Raw genomic sequence first — 18,910 nt, forward strand, 5'->3', positions numbered from 1 at the left:
TTTCATATATATTGTATGGTGTTGAAACTGGAATCAAAGTGTATATTGTTTTTGGTTACAAATATTTGCACTGTAAAAACATAAAGAAAAGAAATAGTATTTTTCAATTCACCTCATACATGTACAATAGTGCAATTTCTTTGTCATGAAAGTGCAACTTACAAATGTAGATTTTTTTTGTTACATAATTGCACTCAAAAACAAAACAATGTAAAACTTCAGAGCCTACAAGTCCACTCAGTCCTACTTCTTGTTCAACCAATCACTAAGACAAACAACTTTGTTTACATTTACAGGAGATACTGATGCCCCCTTTTTATTTACAATGTCACCAGAAAGTGCGAACAGGCATTTGCATAGCACTTTTGTAGACCGCATTGCAAGGTATTTACATACCAGATATGCAAAACATTCGTATTCCCCTTCATGCTTTGGCCACCACTCCAATGGACATACTTCCATGCTGATGACACTCATTAAAAAAATAATGCAGTCATTAAATTTGTGACTGAACTCCTTGGGGAAGAATTGTATGTCCCTTGCTCTGTTTTACCTGCATTCTGCCATATATTTCATGTTATAACAGTCTTGGATGATGACCCGGCACATGTTCATTTTAAGAACACTTTCACTGTGGATTTGACAGAATGCAAAGAAGGTACCAATATGAGATTTCTAAAGAGAGTTACAGCACTTGACCCAAGGTTTAAGAATCTGAAGTGCATTCCAAAATCTGAGAGGGACAAGGTGTGGAGCTTGCTTTCAGAAGTCTTAAAAGAGCAACTCTCTGATGAGGAAACTACAGAACCCGAAGCATCAAAAAAGAAAATCAACCTTCTGCTGGTGGCATCTGACTCAGATAATGAAAATGAACATGCATCAGTCCACACTGTTTTGGATTGTTATCGAGCAGAACCTGCCATCAGCATGGACGCATGTTCCTTCGAATGGTGGTTGAAGCATGAAGGGACATATGAATCTTTAGTGCATCTGGCACATAAATACCTTGCAATGCTGGCTACAACAGTGCCATGAGAATGCCTGTTCTCACTTTCAGGTGACACTGTAAACAAGAAACGGGCAGCATTATCTCCTGCAAACGTAAACAAACTTGTTTGTCTGAGCAATTGGCTGAACAAGAGGTAGGACTGAGTGGACTTGCAGGTTCTAAAATTTTATATTGTTTTATTTTTGAATGCATTTTTTTGTACATAATTCTACATTTGTAAGTTCAACTTTCATGATAAAGAGACTGCACTAGAATATTTGTATTAGGTGAATTAAAAACACTTGTTTTTTTTACAGTGCAAATACTTGTAATCAAAAATAAATATAAAATGAGCACTGTACACTTTGTATTCTGTGTTGTAAATGAAATTAGTATATTTGAAAATGTAGAAAACATCCATAAATGTTTAAATAAATGGTATTCTATTCTTCTTTAACAGTGTAATTAATTGCACGATTCTTTTAATTGCATGATTAATTGCTATTAATTTTTTTAATCACTTGACAGCCCTACTTATTATGCAGCTCTTTGCTAAGTCCCTTCAATATGCCCTCTTAACTCCCTCAGCAGCTTCAGGATCTTGCTAATGCTAATTTTTATATGCTGAGTTGTGTGGACTGTGCTAGAATATCAGAAGAAGAGAACAGTTCCATGAGCTATTTCAATTTACAATTTGATATTTTGACAAAACAAAACAAAATTTCCAGTTAAAATTTTATTTTAACTAAAGCCTGAGTTTGCAACACATGAGTATAGGCTCCAAAATAACCCATGAGCATATGCATGTACAACTAACACAACAGAAGCAACATAATGGAACAAGGCTGAGGATGCAGAAACGGAAAGAAAAGACTGTTGTTTCTTTCAGGATGAGATGTTAGTGCAATTAATGCTTCTAAAGTGGGTTCAATGAGCCCCCATACATGTTCACTTACATGCTAACATGGTCTGCCCTGAATATAGTTGTATAATGAAATACTGTCATTCACACGCAGAATAGGCCCCAGACTCCATCAAAAGTAAGTGCCACGCTTGGCATCTTTCAGCTTCATTTTTCAACCTGAACTGAACTGGTAAATGGTATAGGGTGTGTAAGCTCTTTACAGCAACTGTGGCGTGCTCTCTCACAAGAGTTGAAATCTCTGGCAAACAATTTCAGTTCTCTTTTCTTAGATGCTTTTACTTAGAATTACAGCACACAGATTTTCTGGTTTAAAAATACTGTAATACTAACCACTGGTTAAAATACTTTCTTCTAATGAAAGAATGATTGCAGATGAAAATATTGCGTCTTTCCTTAATCAGATGTTACAGCTGAGAATAAGAAATGATCCTTTAAATGAAGTTAATAAATATTTTCTTGGCGGAGCAATCAGCAGCTACCTATACTGGTAAAAGGTTAGTAATAGAGTACTAGGCAGGAAACTGGATTATATTCAGATACACCCATTTAAAAGACATAAGTTTGCAGCTGTTCATGCTAAGAAGGAAACAAACTATGACACCAGCATGGCATCCCTAAAATAATGAAGATGCTGAACTATTTCTAATTATGGAACAAGAAATAACTTGTAAATAGAGCTGACATCTTAAAGTAAAAAAGGAGGAAAACATCACATTTTCGTGAAAAAACAAAACATTTTGATTTTTGTTGCAAATTGATTTTTTGGCATACAGAAAATTCAGGAACGGCCTCAAGAATCATTTTGTAGGTGAAATCTGTCTTTCATACATCAAAAGGTTTATTGTTACTATTTCACCACAAAAACCTAGCTGTTCAGTGACATTTCAGCCTGAATTCACTCAGCAAAATGTAGCTATTTGGAGCAGTCTAAAATTTTATCATTTAAACAGTTAATGCACAAGAAAACAGCAACAAATACAGGTGCCTGCATATTAACAGGAGGTTCATCTGCAAGTCGAAACACTGATAGAAAATGGAATGCAAAATCAGATGCTGGCTCCTACATACTGTGTTTTCAAGAAGTCTGCAGGTACACAACAGGGATAATATTCCAGTTATGTTGTTAGCCTGATGCATCTTTCCTCCTTTATCTTTGATTTTCAATTTTTAGAGGATAATTTGAAAGTTCATATTTTTCTACAAACTTCTCTGCATTCTGGAATTTATACTCCAAATCTTGTTTTCAGGTTCCTCTCAAAAAAAATATACATGGAAAGATGAGAGCTAAGAAAACATATTTGTATCTTATTAATAGATTCCAAGGCCTGAAGGGACCACTGTGATCATCTAGTCTAACCTCCTGTATAACACAGGCCATTTAACTTACACAAGATAATTCCTAGAGCAGAACTTTTAGAAAAACATTCACTTTTGATTTAAAAATTATCAATGATGGAGACTCCACTATGACCCTTGGTAAATTGTTTCCGTGCTTAATTACTCTCACTGTTAGAAATTTATGCTTTATCTTACCTGATCTTCACAGAATATCCTTGGTTCTTCAGTAAACATTATAACAGAATGGTACCACTTCAGGGACAGATCATCCTGGCTGAAAATAACTTTGCCACAAGTTTGTTTTTATCTTTTAAAAAATTTGAAATAAATTATTTTCTTTATAAATATGATCTTTCTACGTGACACACTGTGCTATGGAATAATTTGTAATATCAGTGGCTGCAAATAACACAGCTAAATATTACTCTCATTCAGGTACTCCAAACATAAGAAGTTCAGAGAGAATAAAAATGAATCCTTTTATTTACTTAAAATTTTCATCCTAAAACTACCATTGATATCTACCACCTTGTTACAATACGAACCAAGGTTCTTTAACTGAGAAAGGTAAACATAAAGATGGCAAAAAAGCTTCACCCAATTGGGTTCTGTAGAGAATATTCACCAATATTCTCCATTTCCAGCCATACGTTATCACTAAAAGCAGTGTTGTGACATTCCTATAAGGCCTTCAGAGTCATAAGAAAAGGAAAAGGAGAAAATAAGGGACTCAAGATTGTCTTCACTTCAAGTCAATGATGTCTTCATCAAATGAAGTAGTGAGATGAAATGGACTGCTAGATGGTGGGCTCTCCTCCTGGTTTGCTGCAGTATCAGGATCTGAACTAGTGGAAAGGTGACGCCCTTCAGAATTGCTTTCAAAAGAGCTTGAAATTATCCTGCAAGAAGGAAGGCAATATCTCTGTGAAAACACTCAGATCAAAGCAAGAAGCAAATGAACAGCTATCCCTGGGCACAACCACTTTAGTCTGAAGACAGATCTAGGACCTCAGAATAGTTTGACCCCTCTCCTTTTAACTCTGATTTTTCAGAGTATTCGCTCATATTCCCACCAACCTGGACAATAGAAAATGCACACAAATATCAAGTTTACAGACAATCAAATATCCCCGGCAGTTAATGTTCATGGATGAAGTCATAGAATCGTAGAATCATAGAATATCAGGGTTGGAAGGGACCTCAGGAGGTCATCTAGTCCAACCCCCTGCTCAAAGCAGGACCAATCCCCAACTAAATCATCCCAGCCAGGGCTTTGTCAAGCCTGACCTTAAAAATATCTAAGGAAGGAGATTCTCCTAGGACACCTCCCTAGGTAAAGCATTCCAGTGTTTCACCACACTCCTAGTGAGAAAGTTTTTCCTAATATCCAACCTAAACCTCCCCCACTGTAACTTGAGACCATTACTCCTTGTTCTGTCATCAGCTACCACTGAGAACAGTCTAGATCCATCCTCTTTGGAACCCCCTTTCAGGTAGTTGAAAGCAGCTATCAAATCCCCCCTCATTCTTCTCTTCCGCAGACTAAACAATCCCAGTTCCCTCAGCCTCTCCTCATAAGTCACGTGTTCCAGTCCCCTAATCATTTTTGTTGCCCTCCGCTGGACGCTTTCCAATTTTTCCACATCCTTCTTGTAGTGTAGGGCCCAAAACTGGACACAGTACTCCAGATGAGGCCTCACCAATGTCAAATAGAGGGGAACAATCACGTCCCTCGATCTGCTGGCTACGCCCCTACTTATACATCCCAAAATGCCATTGGCCTTCTTGGCAACAAGGGCACACTGTTGACTCATATCCAGCTTCTCGTCCACTGTCACCCCTAGGTCCTTTTCTGCAGAACTGCTGCTGAGCCATTCGGTCCCTAGTCTGTAGCGGTGCATGGGATTCTTCCATCCTAAGTGCAGGACTCTGCACTTGTCCTTGTTGAACCTCATCAGATTTCTTTTGGCCCAATCCTCTAATTTGTCTAGGGCCCTCTGTTTCCTATCCCTACCGTCCAGCGTATCTACCTCTCCTCCCAGTTTAGTGTCATCTGCAAACTTGCTGAGGGTGCAATCCACACCATCCTCCAGATCATTTATGAAGATATTGAACAAAACCAGCCCGAGGACCGACCCTTGGGGCACTCCACTTGATACCGGATGCCAACTAGACATGAAGCCATTGATCACTACCCGTTGAGCCCAACAATCTAGCCAACTTTCTATCCACCTTATAGTCCATTTATCCAGCCCATACTTCTTTATCTTGCTGGCAAGAATACTGTGGGAGACTGTGTCAAAAGCTTTGCTAAAGTCAAGGAACAACACGTCCACCGCTTTCCCCTCATCCACAGAGCTAGTTATCTCGTCATAGAAGGCAATTAGATTAGTCAGGCACGACTTGCCCTTGGTGCATCCATGCTGACTGTTCCTGATCACTTTCCTTTCCTCTAAGTGCTTCAGAATTGATTCCTTGAGGACCTGCTCCATGATTTTTCCAGGGACTGAGGTGAGGCTGACTGTCTCAAACAAATATTTTATATTGTCATTTCTAGTCAAAATATTTAAATCAATCTACTTTTATTCTCTGTAATTTAAAATTGTGTTAATGAAAAAAATCACCAGTCATGTCTGGGCCAAATCCTGCCTTTGCTCTTCTCAAGTATAGATTCCACAGTGCACTGAGTATTGCAGGAGCAGCAGGGCTGAGGGGGAGGCAGTTTAGAGAAATTCTATATAGTCAGCAAGGACTGTAAAGAGGGAACAGGACTTCTTCTTTGTCTCGGTGGGTCCCGCGCTTCTTTCTAGCAGTGGGTCAGGATAGCGTCTTGTCTCTCAGAATCCCTCCCCTCCCATTTTATGGTGGGCGGGGAAATACTGTCTCCAGGCGGCCTTCCTGTTTCTGGGCCTGCTAGGCCCTCACTGCTTCACTGGGGCTTCTGGCCTCCTCGGTGGACATCCAATAAGAGGAAAAGGGGGAAGGGGGCCCAGTCCTGCCCTCTACTCCAGGCCCCAATCCAGGGACCCTATAAATAGCAGCCTCATGCTGCCAGTTCCCAAGAAATATGCTAGCTTCCCTGGGTTATTTCCCCACGCCTCTTGGCTTATTGTCCCGACTTTGCTTCAGCAGGGTTCCTCCCGATCCTCCTGCCGGGGGAGGGAAAGCCCCTAGTCTCTGTTAGTCCTTTCGGGTGTGGCAGCATCACACCAAATGCAAAGCTCAGTCTCTCCCCTCTGGCAGGGTCCTTTTCTTCAGGTCTTTGGACCTGGAAGGGTCCTTAGCTCCTGTTTAGGGTAGGGTTTCTCCCCAGTCTCTATACCTCTGGGGTTCTCCCCTGGTCCATGGCAGCTTCCACACCGCTCAGCTCTCCAACAGCTCGCCTTCACTCTCACAACACCTATCACCCCCCTGACTGGCTGGGGGGAAGGCTTTTAACCCCATTCTGGCAGGTTTTTAATTGACTAATTAACCTGGAGTAACCCCTGCTCAGTTACCCGGGGAAGAGGGACCTACTTATCAAAGGATTATACCTTCCTTCCTGCACTCTCCTGTAGCTGTCTGGCCTGACCCTGTCTCACCAGTGAATCCAAAATCTGCAAATCTGTTTGCCAAAATCTTCTGAGAGAAGCGCAAACATGGTAGTTACCCTATCAAGGCACATTTAGTCTGGTTTTGTTCATAGGTCCATGATTCGGTTCCTAGGTACAGCCAGATATAATTCAAAAAGGCTATAAACACCTAGAAACCAGAGATGATATGAAAATATTGACAATCCTTAGCCAAAATTATTACTGGTCCCAGTTCTGACACTACACCAGGGCAGTGTTATGGAATTTTTTAAAAACGGGTTATAGTTTAAAATTATCATTAATATTACAGTACAACCCAGCAGCCCACTCAGGGTCAGGACCCATTGCACTACACAAAGGAAAACATAGTTCATGCCCCAAGGTTTTTACCCTCTCATTTAGTGTGATTCTTTTTTAAATCCTCCTCTTTACCTGTCGCTGCTTGTTGACCTTATTGCTCCCTGCTTGGGGTCTGATGGTTTTCGAGGAACCTTCTTTTGCTTCTGTGCTACTTCTGATTTGGGAACTTTCTCATCCAAGAGGCCTCAATAAAGGAATAAAAGACTTAGTTTTCAGAAAAGAGATTAAACATTCATGGGGCTGTTATAGCTACAATACCTTTCACTGGCTTCAGACACTGGCTACGTTATGACTGGGTTAGAGTACAGACCTACTGTGTGCATTAGTGAATCAGACACCAGATTACCAAAGTTTTTATGTTTTCTTTAAAGCATGTAGCCTTTTTACAAAGAGGCTGCTTTTTCACCAGCTGACATTTTATTTTTGTAATATTTTCTGCTATGTGTCACTCCAGAAATCTAAATGGGTGACACAGATTCTAGGTAGTATAATTGGGAATTGATTATATCAATCAAGAGGCTTTACCTAGTAGTTCTTTGCGTGTCCTGCTTGCAATTTCTTTAATTTCCATACGAGACAAAGATAATGAGTGACTGACAGGAGCCGAGGCAATAACACTGGACGTTGGGGTGGTGATGGCCTTGGGGACTAATGGTGACTTCAGAGGTCGTTCAATGCTCCTCCCAACCAGGTTACTGAGAGGAATTTTGTATAAGTTTTTATACTGAACTTCACCTGAAACACAGAAAAAATAACCAGAAATAGATTTTCATATTTTCAAAGAAATAATAATTTGACACATTATTTTTTATCACTTGAGTGGTTACAACATGTTCAGCTAGTCATAACGAAGACATGGCCACTTACCTGCAGCACTTACCATCTAAGTAAACAGACAACAATTGGACATAAAAGCACTCTGGAACTAGACCAGAGGTGGGCAAACTAAGGCCTGTGGGCCATATCTGGTCCATGGGACAACTTTGCCCACCCCCTGAGCTCCTGGCCCGGGGGGCTAGCCCCGGCCCCTCCACTGCTGTTCCCCCTCCCCCGCAGCCTCAGCTCACTGCACTGCCAGCTCAATGCTCTGGGCGGTGGGGCTGTGAGCTCCTGGGGCAGCGAGGCTGCAGAGCCCAGCCTGACTCGTTGCTCTGTGCTGCATGGTGTGTGGTTAGCTCCAGCCGGGCAACGCGGCTGCCTGTCCTGGTGCAACCGTGCCACCAGCCATCGGTACTCCAGGCAGTCCGGTAAGGGGGCAGGGAGTGGGGGAGGGGGATGGATAGAGGGCAGGGGAGTTTGGGGGGCGGTCAGGGGCCAGGGGTGCGATAGGGTTTGGGGAGGTCAGAGGGCAGGGAACAGGGTTGAATGGGGGCAGGGGTTCTGGGGGGAGTCAGGGAGAAGGGGTGGTTGGATGGGGCGGGTCCTGGGGGGGCAGTCAGGATGGAGAGGGGGGTTGGATGGGGCGGCGGGGGACAGTCAGGAGCGGGGGTTCTGGGGATGGTCAGGGAGCAGGGGGGGGTGGATGGGGCAGGGATCCTGGGGGGGTAATTGGGAAGGAGAGGGAGGTTGGATGGGACGGCAGGGGGCAGTTAGGGGCGGCGGGGTCCGGGGATGGTCAGGGGACAGAGAGCAGGGGGTTGGATGGAGCAGGGGTCCCGGGGCGGGGGGGGGCGTCAGGGAATGGGGGGGTTGGATGGGGCAGGAGTACTGGGGGGGCTGTCAGGGGGCGAGAAGTGTGTGTGGGGTGGTCAGATAGGGGGCAGGGGCCAGGCTATGCCTGGCTGTTTGGGGAGGCACAGTCTCCCTTAACCAGCCCTTCATACAATTTCTGAAACCCATTGCAGCCCCCAGGCCAAAAAGTTTGCCCGCCCCTGAACTAGACAGTGGATGCTGTTAACAGAGTATGATTTTATAGTGAAATGACTATAGCATTTTATTGATACAGAACACAAAGGGGAAAATAGGGATTGCTGTTCCCTTTGTTAAAATAGTTTACATGCAGTTGAAGACAATGGGGATGAAAGCTCCCCTTTTCAATGTTACCATCAGAGCTCCACTATGAGCAGCTGGGCAGTAACTTCACAGGGACCCCTTTGCAGCTTTCTTTGATAGGATTGTTTAAACTAATAATGTTACTGGTACTTTATAACTCTGAAACTGTGCTATAAGTTCTTCTTCGAGTGATGGTCTCTATGTTGATTCCAATCACGGATGTGCATGCGTGCCATGCGCCGGAGCTGTTCATATTAGTGTCCGTTGACTCGCACGTGCATCCACCGCATGGTGTGTCCAAGGCTTTAAGAAGCTGTGCGGGTCGACGACACTACAGTTCCCTCTTACCACTGCATGGCCACAGTCGGAAACCTCATTTCCCTATCTTCATTGCTATTCTTTCAAAAATTACATTCTCAGATCGTATATTGTATATAGTTAGTGGTAGAGTAGTTGTCCGTTCCTCATTTTCCATTAGCTTATAGTTGTTAGTTTAGTTAGGAATTAGCTGGAGGAATTCCCAGAACACCAAAGGCGCCTATACTGTCTGGGTGAAGCTCATGTAGCAGAGTGCTTCTCCATCTGCTGCTCCTTCCCACCTAGAACTCAAGAAGCTTGTGAGCTTCATCTCTGCAAATTCCTAATGGAGGGGGCTATGGACCCATGCCCTCCACAGGAACTGGCACCAATGGACCTCCGGCCCGCCCAGGAGCCAGCTCCGCTCCAGGCCCGTCCCACCCAGCGCCAGTGGCACCGCCACATCCTTCCAAATGCCATGCTCACAAGAAGCACTCGCATGGACACAAGGGCAGATCCCTGATGGGGACCGCTCCAAAGCGCAATGTTTCCTCCCTGAGCTGTGCCACGTCAGGTGAGAAGTTGCGTGCAGAACAGGAGGCCCCCCTGCTTGGAGCGTAAGTCTCGGAACCCTGTTCCAGTGATGACAACTTCGACCAGGTGGCATTGCAGCCTTCACCACCGTTACCGTCCACTCTGCCAGGACCGTTGGAGGTCTCCCGCCAGGCCCTGCGCACACTGGGATGCATGTCCCCATTAACACCCACAGCTGAGCTGATGCTGCTATTTGTGGGCTCTCCACCGCACAGCTCTGACAGCTCCGCCTCTGCTGGAACCATCTTTGGGCTTGGACTCGTCCTCCATGGTGGACCTGCCTTTTTCTCCTGCCCTCTCATACAGCCCGGATACTAGAGGACCACCCTATCCTCCACCTTACGGGCACTTAGCGGATCCGTAGTTCACTTATCTAAGGGAACCATCGGTTCTGAGTGACCCATACGCCTGGCCCTATTGGGCAGCTTGGGACCCATACCAACGGTGGATGCAACACCAACGTTCTCTGTTGACTACTGCAACCTATGACACTTCTGCGGATGCTCCCATTCCGCTGGACCTGCCCGCACCAGTGGCACCTCTGGAACCACTGGCACCGTCGGTCAACATCAGCGCCTCCTCCACCCTGGATGATCCTCTCATACCCTCCCCACCCGCTTTCCTACAGATGAGCGTGCCCAATATCAAGCCCTCTTGCAGTGCATGGCCAATGATTACAATCTTCCCATAGAGGACATACAGAACCCTGAGGATCAATTCCTGGATATGCTTCAGCCTCCAGGCTCTGCCCACAATGCCCTGCCCATCCCTAACATCATTCTCCAGCAGGCTCAGGTGCTTTGGCACACACTTCCATCATGTACACTTACCCTGAAGACAGTGGAACATTGCTACTTTGTGCCCGTCAAGGGTATGGACTTCCTTTTCCAACACCCACCCCGTAACTCCTTGGTAGTCCAAGTGGCCATGGAGCACGACCAACACCACCACCTCCACTCTACCCCACTGGATCGTGCAGCCAAAAAAATTGACCTTATCGGGCAGCGCTATTGTGACCATGGCTTTTACTCCCCCTATTTCTTCATACTGAAGAAAGGAGCTGGCATTCGCCCTATACTGGACTTCCGATTGCTCAACTAATCTATCCGCAAGTTCCGCTTCCAGATGGTTACACTCCCCCTGATACTTCTGTGTCTCCCCAAAGGAGCCTGGTTCGCGGATCTCAATCTGAAGGATGTCTATTTTCATATAGACATTCACTCCGCCCACGGCAAATTTCTTGTCTTTGTCATCGGTGATTCTCATTATCAGTTAAAGGTCCTCCCCTTTGACACTGCTACTGCACCCAGGGTATTTACCAAGGTCTTCACCGTCATTGCAGCCTACATGTGCCGTTTCGGTCATTCCCTTTTTCTCTACCTTGATGACTGGCTCCTTGTTGCACCTTCCCACACTCCATGGTCTCCGGACATTGCAGGCTGACCTTGGAGTCTGAATCAATGAGGAAAAATCAGTCCTTATCCTCACTTGCAGCCTCATCTTCATAGGAGCGCATCTCGACTCTGTAGTGGCCAGCACATTCCTGACATCAGAGTGCTTTGCCACACTCACCTCTCTTGTCACTTGAATTCGCCGCCAGCTGTGCACTCTTGTCAGGCCATGCCTCTCGCTCCTAGGTCACATGGCAGCTTGCACTGTGGTGACACCCTTCTTATGCCTCTATATGCACGGTCTCCACCACTGCCTCCACTCGACATACAATCCATAAAGGGTTCCTCTCACCAAGACGGTCCTTCTTCTCCCGCCTGTCCTCATCTCCCTCATGTGATGGTGCACGCCATCCTCAGTGCTGATGGGCATCCCCTTCATGCCTCCAGTGCCACTCACTGCCCTGACTACAGATGCTTCCACAGCAGAATGGGCGCGTGTGTCAAAGGACACACGGCTCAAGGCCTATGATCACACAGGGAAGCCAGACTACACATCAATGTCAAGCCTTTCTGCCATTCCTCTGCACCCATCATGTCCAAATGCTCTCTGACAACATGGCGACGTTCCTGTATGTCAACAAACAAGGCAGAACCCTTTCTCCCTCCCATTGTGTGGAAGCCATTCTTCTGTAGTATTGGTGCCTCGAACACGGCATCACTCTCCAAGCGGTACACCTCCCAGGTACCAGCAACTCCCCTGTGGACACCTTCAGTTGCTCTTTCCATGCCAACCACGAGTGGGAACTCCACGATCCCATGCTCCACTCAGTCTCTCACCAATGGAGCACACCTTACTAGGACCTCTTTGCTATAGCAGACAGCCACAAGCTACCCCTTTTCTGCTCCAAAGGGGTCCTTGGCCCAGGCTCTCAGGGTGATGCCCCTCTCCTTCCATGGACCAATGAGCTTTGTTATGTCTCACTGCCCAACCCCCTACTCCTCCAAGTCTTGCACAAAATACATCTGGATTGGGTGAAGGTCCTCCTTGTGGCCCCCTGCTTGGGCCCAGCAGTATTCATTTACAGACCTTTTCCTCTTCGCCTGCCCTCCAGTCTGCCAACCCAAGGCCATGGCCGCATGTGACACCCTAATCCAAGTTCACTTCACCTAACAGCCTGGTATTTGGATGGTGCTCGAATGTAGACATGGCATGCTCCACTCCCATCTGCAACATCCTCACTCATGGTCAATGACCGTCTACTAGAACATCCTATGAGGCGAAATGGCAGAGCTTCACCGTCTGGTCCCGTGACCACAGCTATTCCTAGAATGACACTTCCATTCCTGTCACTTTGGACTACCTCCTCCACCTCCGGCAATCTGGACTTGCCCATTCTTCAGTTTGTGTCCACCTGGCAGCACTCAGAGCCTTTATCCCTCAGATAGATGGTTTCTCCATCCTTACCCATCTACCATCCGCTTCCTCTGCGGCCTCCTTAATGTCTTTCCACCCATCCATTAGCCAACTCCCCCCAGTGCCTTAATTTAGTTCTTTCCACCCTCAGTGAACCACCCTTCGAACCGTTTGCTACGTGTTCCCTTGTACATCTTTCCATTAAGGTCATCTTGCCATGGCCATTACCTCTGCACGTCACATGAGCAAACTTGCTAAGATGGTGGTTCCCGTTTTACTATTTTCCATAAGGCCAAAGTCTCCCTCTGCCTCCACCCCAAATTCCTTACCAAAGTGGCATCCCCATTCCACGTCAACCAATGCGTGCATCTCCTCACTTTTTAGGCTAAACCACATGCCTCCCCGGCACATCACGTTCTCCTCTCCTTGGATGTTCATAGAGTGCTTGGTTCTATCTCCCCTATGTATATTACATCAACCAAACTTGTAATCCCGTTAAAAAAAAGGATATCATCTTAGTTTGACAGGCTCTATTTTCCATAAACCCATGCTGATTTGTATTAATTACATTATTTTCCATTATTAATTGAGTCCTGTATCGGCCACTCCATTATTTTGCCTGGGGTTAAGATCAGGCTGATAGGAGAAGGATCCGGGGAACTACAGACCAGGTAGCCTCACCTCAGTCCCTGGAAAAATCATGGAGCAGATTCTCAAGGAATCCATTTTGAAGCACTTGGAAGAGAGGAAGGTGATCAGGAACAGTCAACATGGATTCATCAATCATAGAATCACAGAATCATAGAATATCAGGGTTGGAAGGGACCCCAGAAGGTCATCTAGTCCAACCCCCTGCTCGAAGCAGGACCAATTCCCAGTTAAATCATCCCAGCCAGGGCTTTGTCAAGCCTGACCTTAAAAACCTCTAAGGAAGGAGATTCTACCACCTCCCTAGGTAACGCATTCCAGTGTTTCACCACCCTCTTAGTGAAAAAGTTTTTCCTAATATCCAATCTAAACCTCCCCCATTGCAACTTGAGACCATTACTCCTCGTTCTGTCATCTGCTACCATTGAGAACAGTCTAGAGCCATCCTCTTTGGAACCCCCTTTCAGGTAGTTGAAAGCAGCTATCAAATCCCCCCTCATTCTTCTCTTCTGCAGACTAAACAATCCCAGCTCCCTCAGCCTCTCCTCATAAGTCATGTGCTCTAGACCCCTAATCATTTTTGTTGCCCTTCGCTGGACTCTCTCCAATTTATCCACATCCTTCTTGTAGTGTGGGGCCCAAAACTGGACACAGTACTCCAGATGAGGCCTCACCAGTGTTGAATAGAGGGGAACGATCACGTCCCTCGATCTGCTCGCTATGCCCCTACTTATACATCCCAAAATGCCATTGGCCTTCTTGGCAACAAGGGCACACTGTTGACTCATATCCAGCTTCTCGTCCACTGTCACCCCTAGGTCCTTTTCCGCAGAACTGCTGCCTAGCCATTCGGTCCCTAGTCTGTAGCGGTGCATTGGATTCTTCCATCCTAAGTGCAGGACCCTGCACTTATCCTTATTGAACCTCATCAGATTTCTTTTGGCCCAATCCTCCAATTTGTCTAGGTCCTTCTGTATCCTATCCCTCCCCTCCAGCGTATCTACCACTCCTCCCAGTTTAGTATCATCTGCAAATTTGCTGAGAGTGCAATCCACACCATCCTCCAGATCATTTATGAAGATATTGAACAAAACCGGCCCCAGGACCGACCCCTGGGGCACTCCACTTGACACCGGCTGCCAACTAGACATGGAGCCATTTATCACTACCCGTTGAGCCCGACAATCTAGCCAGCTTTCTACCCACCTTATAGTGCATTCATCTAGCCCATACTTCCTTAACTTGCTGACAAGAATACTGTGGGAGACAGTGTCAAAAGCTTTGCTAAAGTCAAGAAACAATACATCCACTGCTTTCCCTTCATCCACAGAACCAGTAATCTCATCATAAAAGGCGATTAGATTAGTCAGGCATGACCTTCCCTTGGTGAATCCATGCTGACTGTTCCTGATCACTTTCCTCTCATGTAAGTGCTTCAGGATTGATTCTTTGAGGACCTGCTCCATGATTTTTCCAGGGACTGAGGTGAGGCTGACTGGCCTGTAGTTCCCAGGATCCTCCTTCTTCCCTTTTTTAAAGATTGGCACTACATTAGCCTTTTTCCAGTCATCCAGGACTTCCCCCGTTCGCCACGAGTTTTCAAAGATAATGGCCAAGGGCTCTGCAATCACAGCCGCCAATTCCTTCAGCACTCTCGGATGTAACTCGTCCGGCCCCATGGACTTGTGCACGTCCAGCTTTTCTAAATAGTCCCTAACCACCTCTATCTCCACAGAGGGCTGGCCATCTCTTCCCCATTCTGTGATGCCCAGCGCAGCAGTCTGGGAGCTGACCTTGTTAGTGAAAACAGAGGCAAAAAAAGCATTGAGTACATTAGCTTTTTCCACATCCTCTGTCACTAGGTTGCCTCCCTCATTCAGTAAGGGGCCCACACTTTCCTTGGCTTTCTTCTTGTTGCCAACATACCTGAAGAAACCCTTCTTGTTACTCTTGACATCTCTTGCTAGCTGCAGCTCCAGGTGCGATTTGGCCCTCCTGATATCTTTCCTACATGCCCGAGCAATATTTTTATACTCTTCCCTGGTCATATGTCCAACCTTCCACTTCTTGTAAGCTTCTTTTTTATGTTTAAGATCCGCTAGGATTTCACCATCAAGGGCAAGTCATGCCTGAATTGCCTTCTATGATGAGATAACTGGCTCTGTGGACATGGGGAAAGGGGTGGATGTGATATACCTTGACTTTAGCAAAGCTTTTGATACAGTCTCCCACAGTATTCTTGCCAGCAAGTTAAAGAAGTACGGATTGGATGAATGGATTATAAAGTGGATAGAAATCTGGCTAGATTGTTGGGCTCAACGGGTAGTGATCAATGGCTCGATGTCTAGCTGGCAGCCAGTATCAAGCAGATTGCCTCAGGGGTTGGTCCTGGGGCCAGTTTTATTCAACATCTTCATTAATGATCTGGATGATGGGATGGATTGCACCCTCAGCAAGTTTGTGGAGGACACAAAGCTGGGGGGAGAGGTAGATATACTGGAGGGTAGGGATAGGGTCCAGAGTGACCTAGACAAATGGGAGGATTGGGCCAAAAGAAATCTGATGAGGTTCAACAAGGACAAGTGCAGAGTCCTGCACTTAGGACGGACGAATCCCATACACTGCTATAGGCTGGGGAGCGACTGCCTAAGCGGCAGTTCTGCAAAAAAGGACCTGGGGATTACAGTGGACGAGAAGCTGAATATGTGTCAACAATGTGCCTTTGTTGCCAACAACGCTGACGGCATATTGGGCTGCATTAGTAGGAGCATTGCCAACAGACTGGGGCAAGTGATTATTCCCCGCTATTCGGCACTGGTGAGGCCACATCTGGATCACAGTTTTTCCCCCCTACACGTTATAGATAGATGTGTAAAGAGTCAGTCATCCTGTTCCCTAGAGTGATATGGGGGGTCTGTAGCAGACATCAACTAGTACCCCATCTTGTGCTTTATCTGTTAGGACAGCAGTTCTCAACCAGGGGCCGTGAGCAGGTTTTAGGGGGTCTGCGAAAATAAACCAGACCACAGGGCCAGCGTTAGACTCACTGGGGCCCAGGGCAGAAAGCCGAATTCTGAGCCCTGCTGGTCAGGGCTGAAGCCCAAGCCCCTCCTCCCCAGGTTGAAGCTGAAGCCTGAGCAACTTAGCTTCGTGGGGCCCCCCGTGGCGTGAGGCCCTGGGCAATTGCTCTGCTTGCTACCCCCTAATACCGGCCCTGGCTTTTAATCTACTGAAAAACAGTTGTTGTGGCATGGGTGGGCCATGGAATTTTTATAACATGTTGGGGGAGTCTCAGTAGGACAAAGGTTGAGAACCTCTGTGTTAGGACACTGAAACATAACCAAGATCATTTTCTTCTGAGTTATCAGTGATTTGGAAACAGTTAATGTTTGACAGAGTTCCACTCCCTCCCCTCTTTTGCCACTCAGCCCTTCATAAATGGGTTATAACCATTGATTTTAACATTCCAGTTGTCAAATCATCCCACCAAGTTTCAGTAATACAACTACATCAGATTTATGCTGATAAATGAGCAATTCCAATTCCTCTTGTGTGTTCCTTGGCTCCTCGCATTAGTATATAGGCAATTCAGTAATTTCTTCTCTTTGTATCCTTTGGTTCCTTGATTAATTTTGTTTTCAATATCTCAATTGTGTGCTAAGTACTCATATCTTCCCTCATTTTACCCTCCTGTAGTTTGACCAACTGTATATCACAGGCCATTACATTTCATCCAGTTACACCTGTAATGAGCCCAATAACTTGTGTTTAACTAAAGCATATCTTCCAGAAAGGAATCCAGTCTTGATTTGAAGACATGAAGATGGAGAATCCACCACTTCTCTTGGTAGTTTGTTCTAATGGTTAATTGACCTCATAGTTAAAAATGTGCGTCTTGGTTCTAATATTAATTTGTATGGCTTCAGTTTCTAGGCATTAGGTTCTTGTTATGTGAAAGAATGTAGGCAATACTTACAGGACAGGGGACACTGTCTTGAGAAGCAGTGACTCTGAAAAAGATTTGGGGATCCTGGTGGATAATCATCTAAGCATGAGCTCCCAGTGTGGCACAGGACCCAAAAGAGCTAATGCAATCCTGGTATGCATAAACAGGGGAACCCCGGTAGGAGTACGAAAGTTATTTTACCTCAGCATTTGGCACTGGTGCAACCACTGCTGGAATATCACGTCCAGTTCTGGTTCCCACAACTCAAGAAGGATATTGATAAATTGGAGAGAGGGTTCAGAGAAGAGTCATGAGAATGATTAAAGGATTAGAAAACATGCCTTATGACTCAAGGAATAGATTCCCTCAATCTATTTAGCTTAACAAAGAGAAGGTTAAGGGATGACTTGATTACAATCTATAAATACCCACATAGGTAACAAATTATAGAATTGTAGCACTTGAAGGGACCTTGAGAGGTCATCTAGTCCAGTCCCCTGTACTCATGGCAGGACTAAGTATTATCTAGATCAGTGGTTCTCAACCTGCAGCCCAATCAGAACAGAGCTGCAACCCATGTGACATCCTCAGGGCCATACCAGTAGTAATGGATGCAGCCCCCAATGGTAAAAAGGTTGAGAACCACTGATCTAGACCATCCCTGACAGGTGTTCTTCCAACCTGCTCTCAAAAATCCACGATGGAGATTCCACAAGCTCCCTAGGCAATTTATTCTAATGCTTAACCACTCTGACAGTTAAAGTTTTTCCTAATGTCCAACCTAAACTGTCCTTGCTGCAATTTAAGCCCATTGCTTCTTGTCTTTTCCTCAGAGGTTAAGTAGAACAATTTTTCTCCCTCCTCCTTGTAACAACATTTTATGTACTTGAAAACTGTTGTGTCCCCTCTCAGTCTTCTTTTTTCTAGAGTAAGCAAACCCAATTTTTTCAGTCTTCCCTCATGTGTCATGTTTTCAAGACCTTTAATCATTTTTGTTGCTCTTCTCTGGGCTTTCTCCAATTTGTCTACATCTTTCCTGAAATGTGGCGCCCAGAACTGGACACACTACTCCAGTTGAGGCCTAATCAGCATGGAGTAGGGTGGGAGAATTACTTCTCGTGTCTTGATTACAACACTCCTGCTAATACAACCCAGAATGATATTTGCTTCACATTTAGCTTGTGGTCCACTATGACCTCCAGATCCCTTTCTGCAGTACTCCTTCCTAGGCAGTCATTTTCCATTTTGTATGTGTACACAGCTCTGCCAAACCCAGCGTCATCCCTGGCCTGCTGGATGATAGCGTGGTGTAGCGTACTGTGAACATGTGAACCGAAGACCATGTCGTGGCTCTGCAAATATCCTGGATGGGGGACATGTGCCAGGAAGGCCGTCGAGGACGCTTCTGCTCTCGTCGAGTGGGCCTTCACCAATGGCGGTGGCTG

General features: G+C 45.6%; 1 protein-coding gene across 6 annotated transcripts in view; it reads right to left on the reverse strand.

The window, feature by feature from the left end:
- Positions 1-1,277: 1,277 nt before the first annotated feature.
- The window catches only part of GARNL3 (GTPase activating Rap/RanGAP domain like 3), a 210,881-nt gene continuing 193,248 nt past the window's right edge, over positions 1,278-18,910 (reverse strand). For 4 of the 6 annotated variants that reach the window (XM_074973394.1, XM_074973391.1, XM_074973392.1 and 1 more), the window contains 3 exons: positions 7,709-7,918; positions 7,256-7,367; positions 1,278-4,150 (listed from right to left, as the gene is read on the reverse strand). In XM_074973394.1, the coding sequence (XP_074829495.1) occupies positions 3,994-4,150; positions 7,256-7,367; positions 7,709-7,918 (479 nt within the window). In that variant the 3' untranslated portion in view covers positions 1,278-3,993. The remainder of the gene's footprint in view (positions 4,151-7,255; positions 7,368-7,708; positions 7,919-18,910) is intronic. The other 2 variants (XM_074973397.1, XM_074973395.1) reach the window with 1 other exon arrangement.

The sequence above is a fragment of the Natator depressus genome, chromosome 16 (assembly GCF_965152275.1).
Source record: "Natator depressus isolate rNatDep1 chromosome 16, rNatDep2.hap1, whole genome shotgun sequence".
Classification (NCBI taxonomy): domain Eukaryota; kingdom Metazoa; phylum Chordata; order Testudines; family Cheloniidae; genus Natator; species Natator depressus.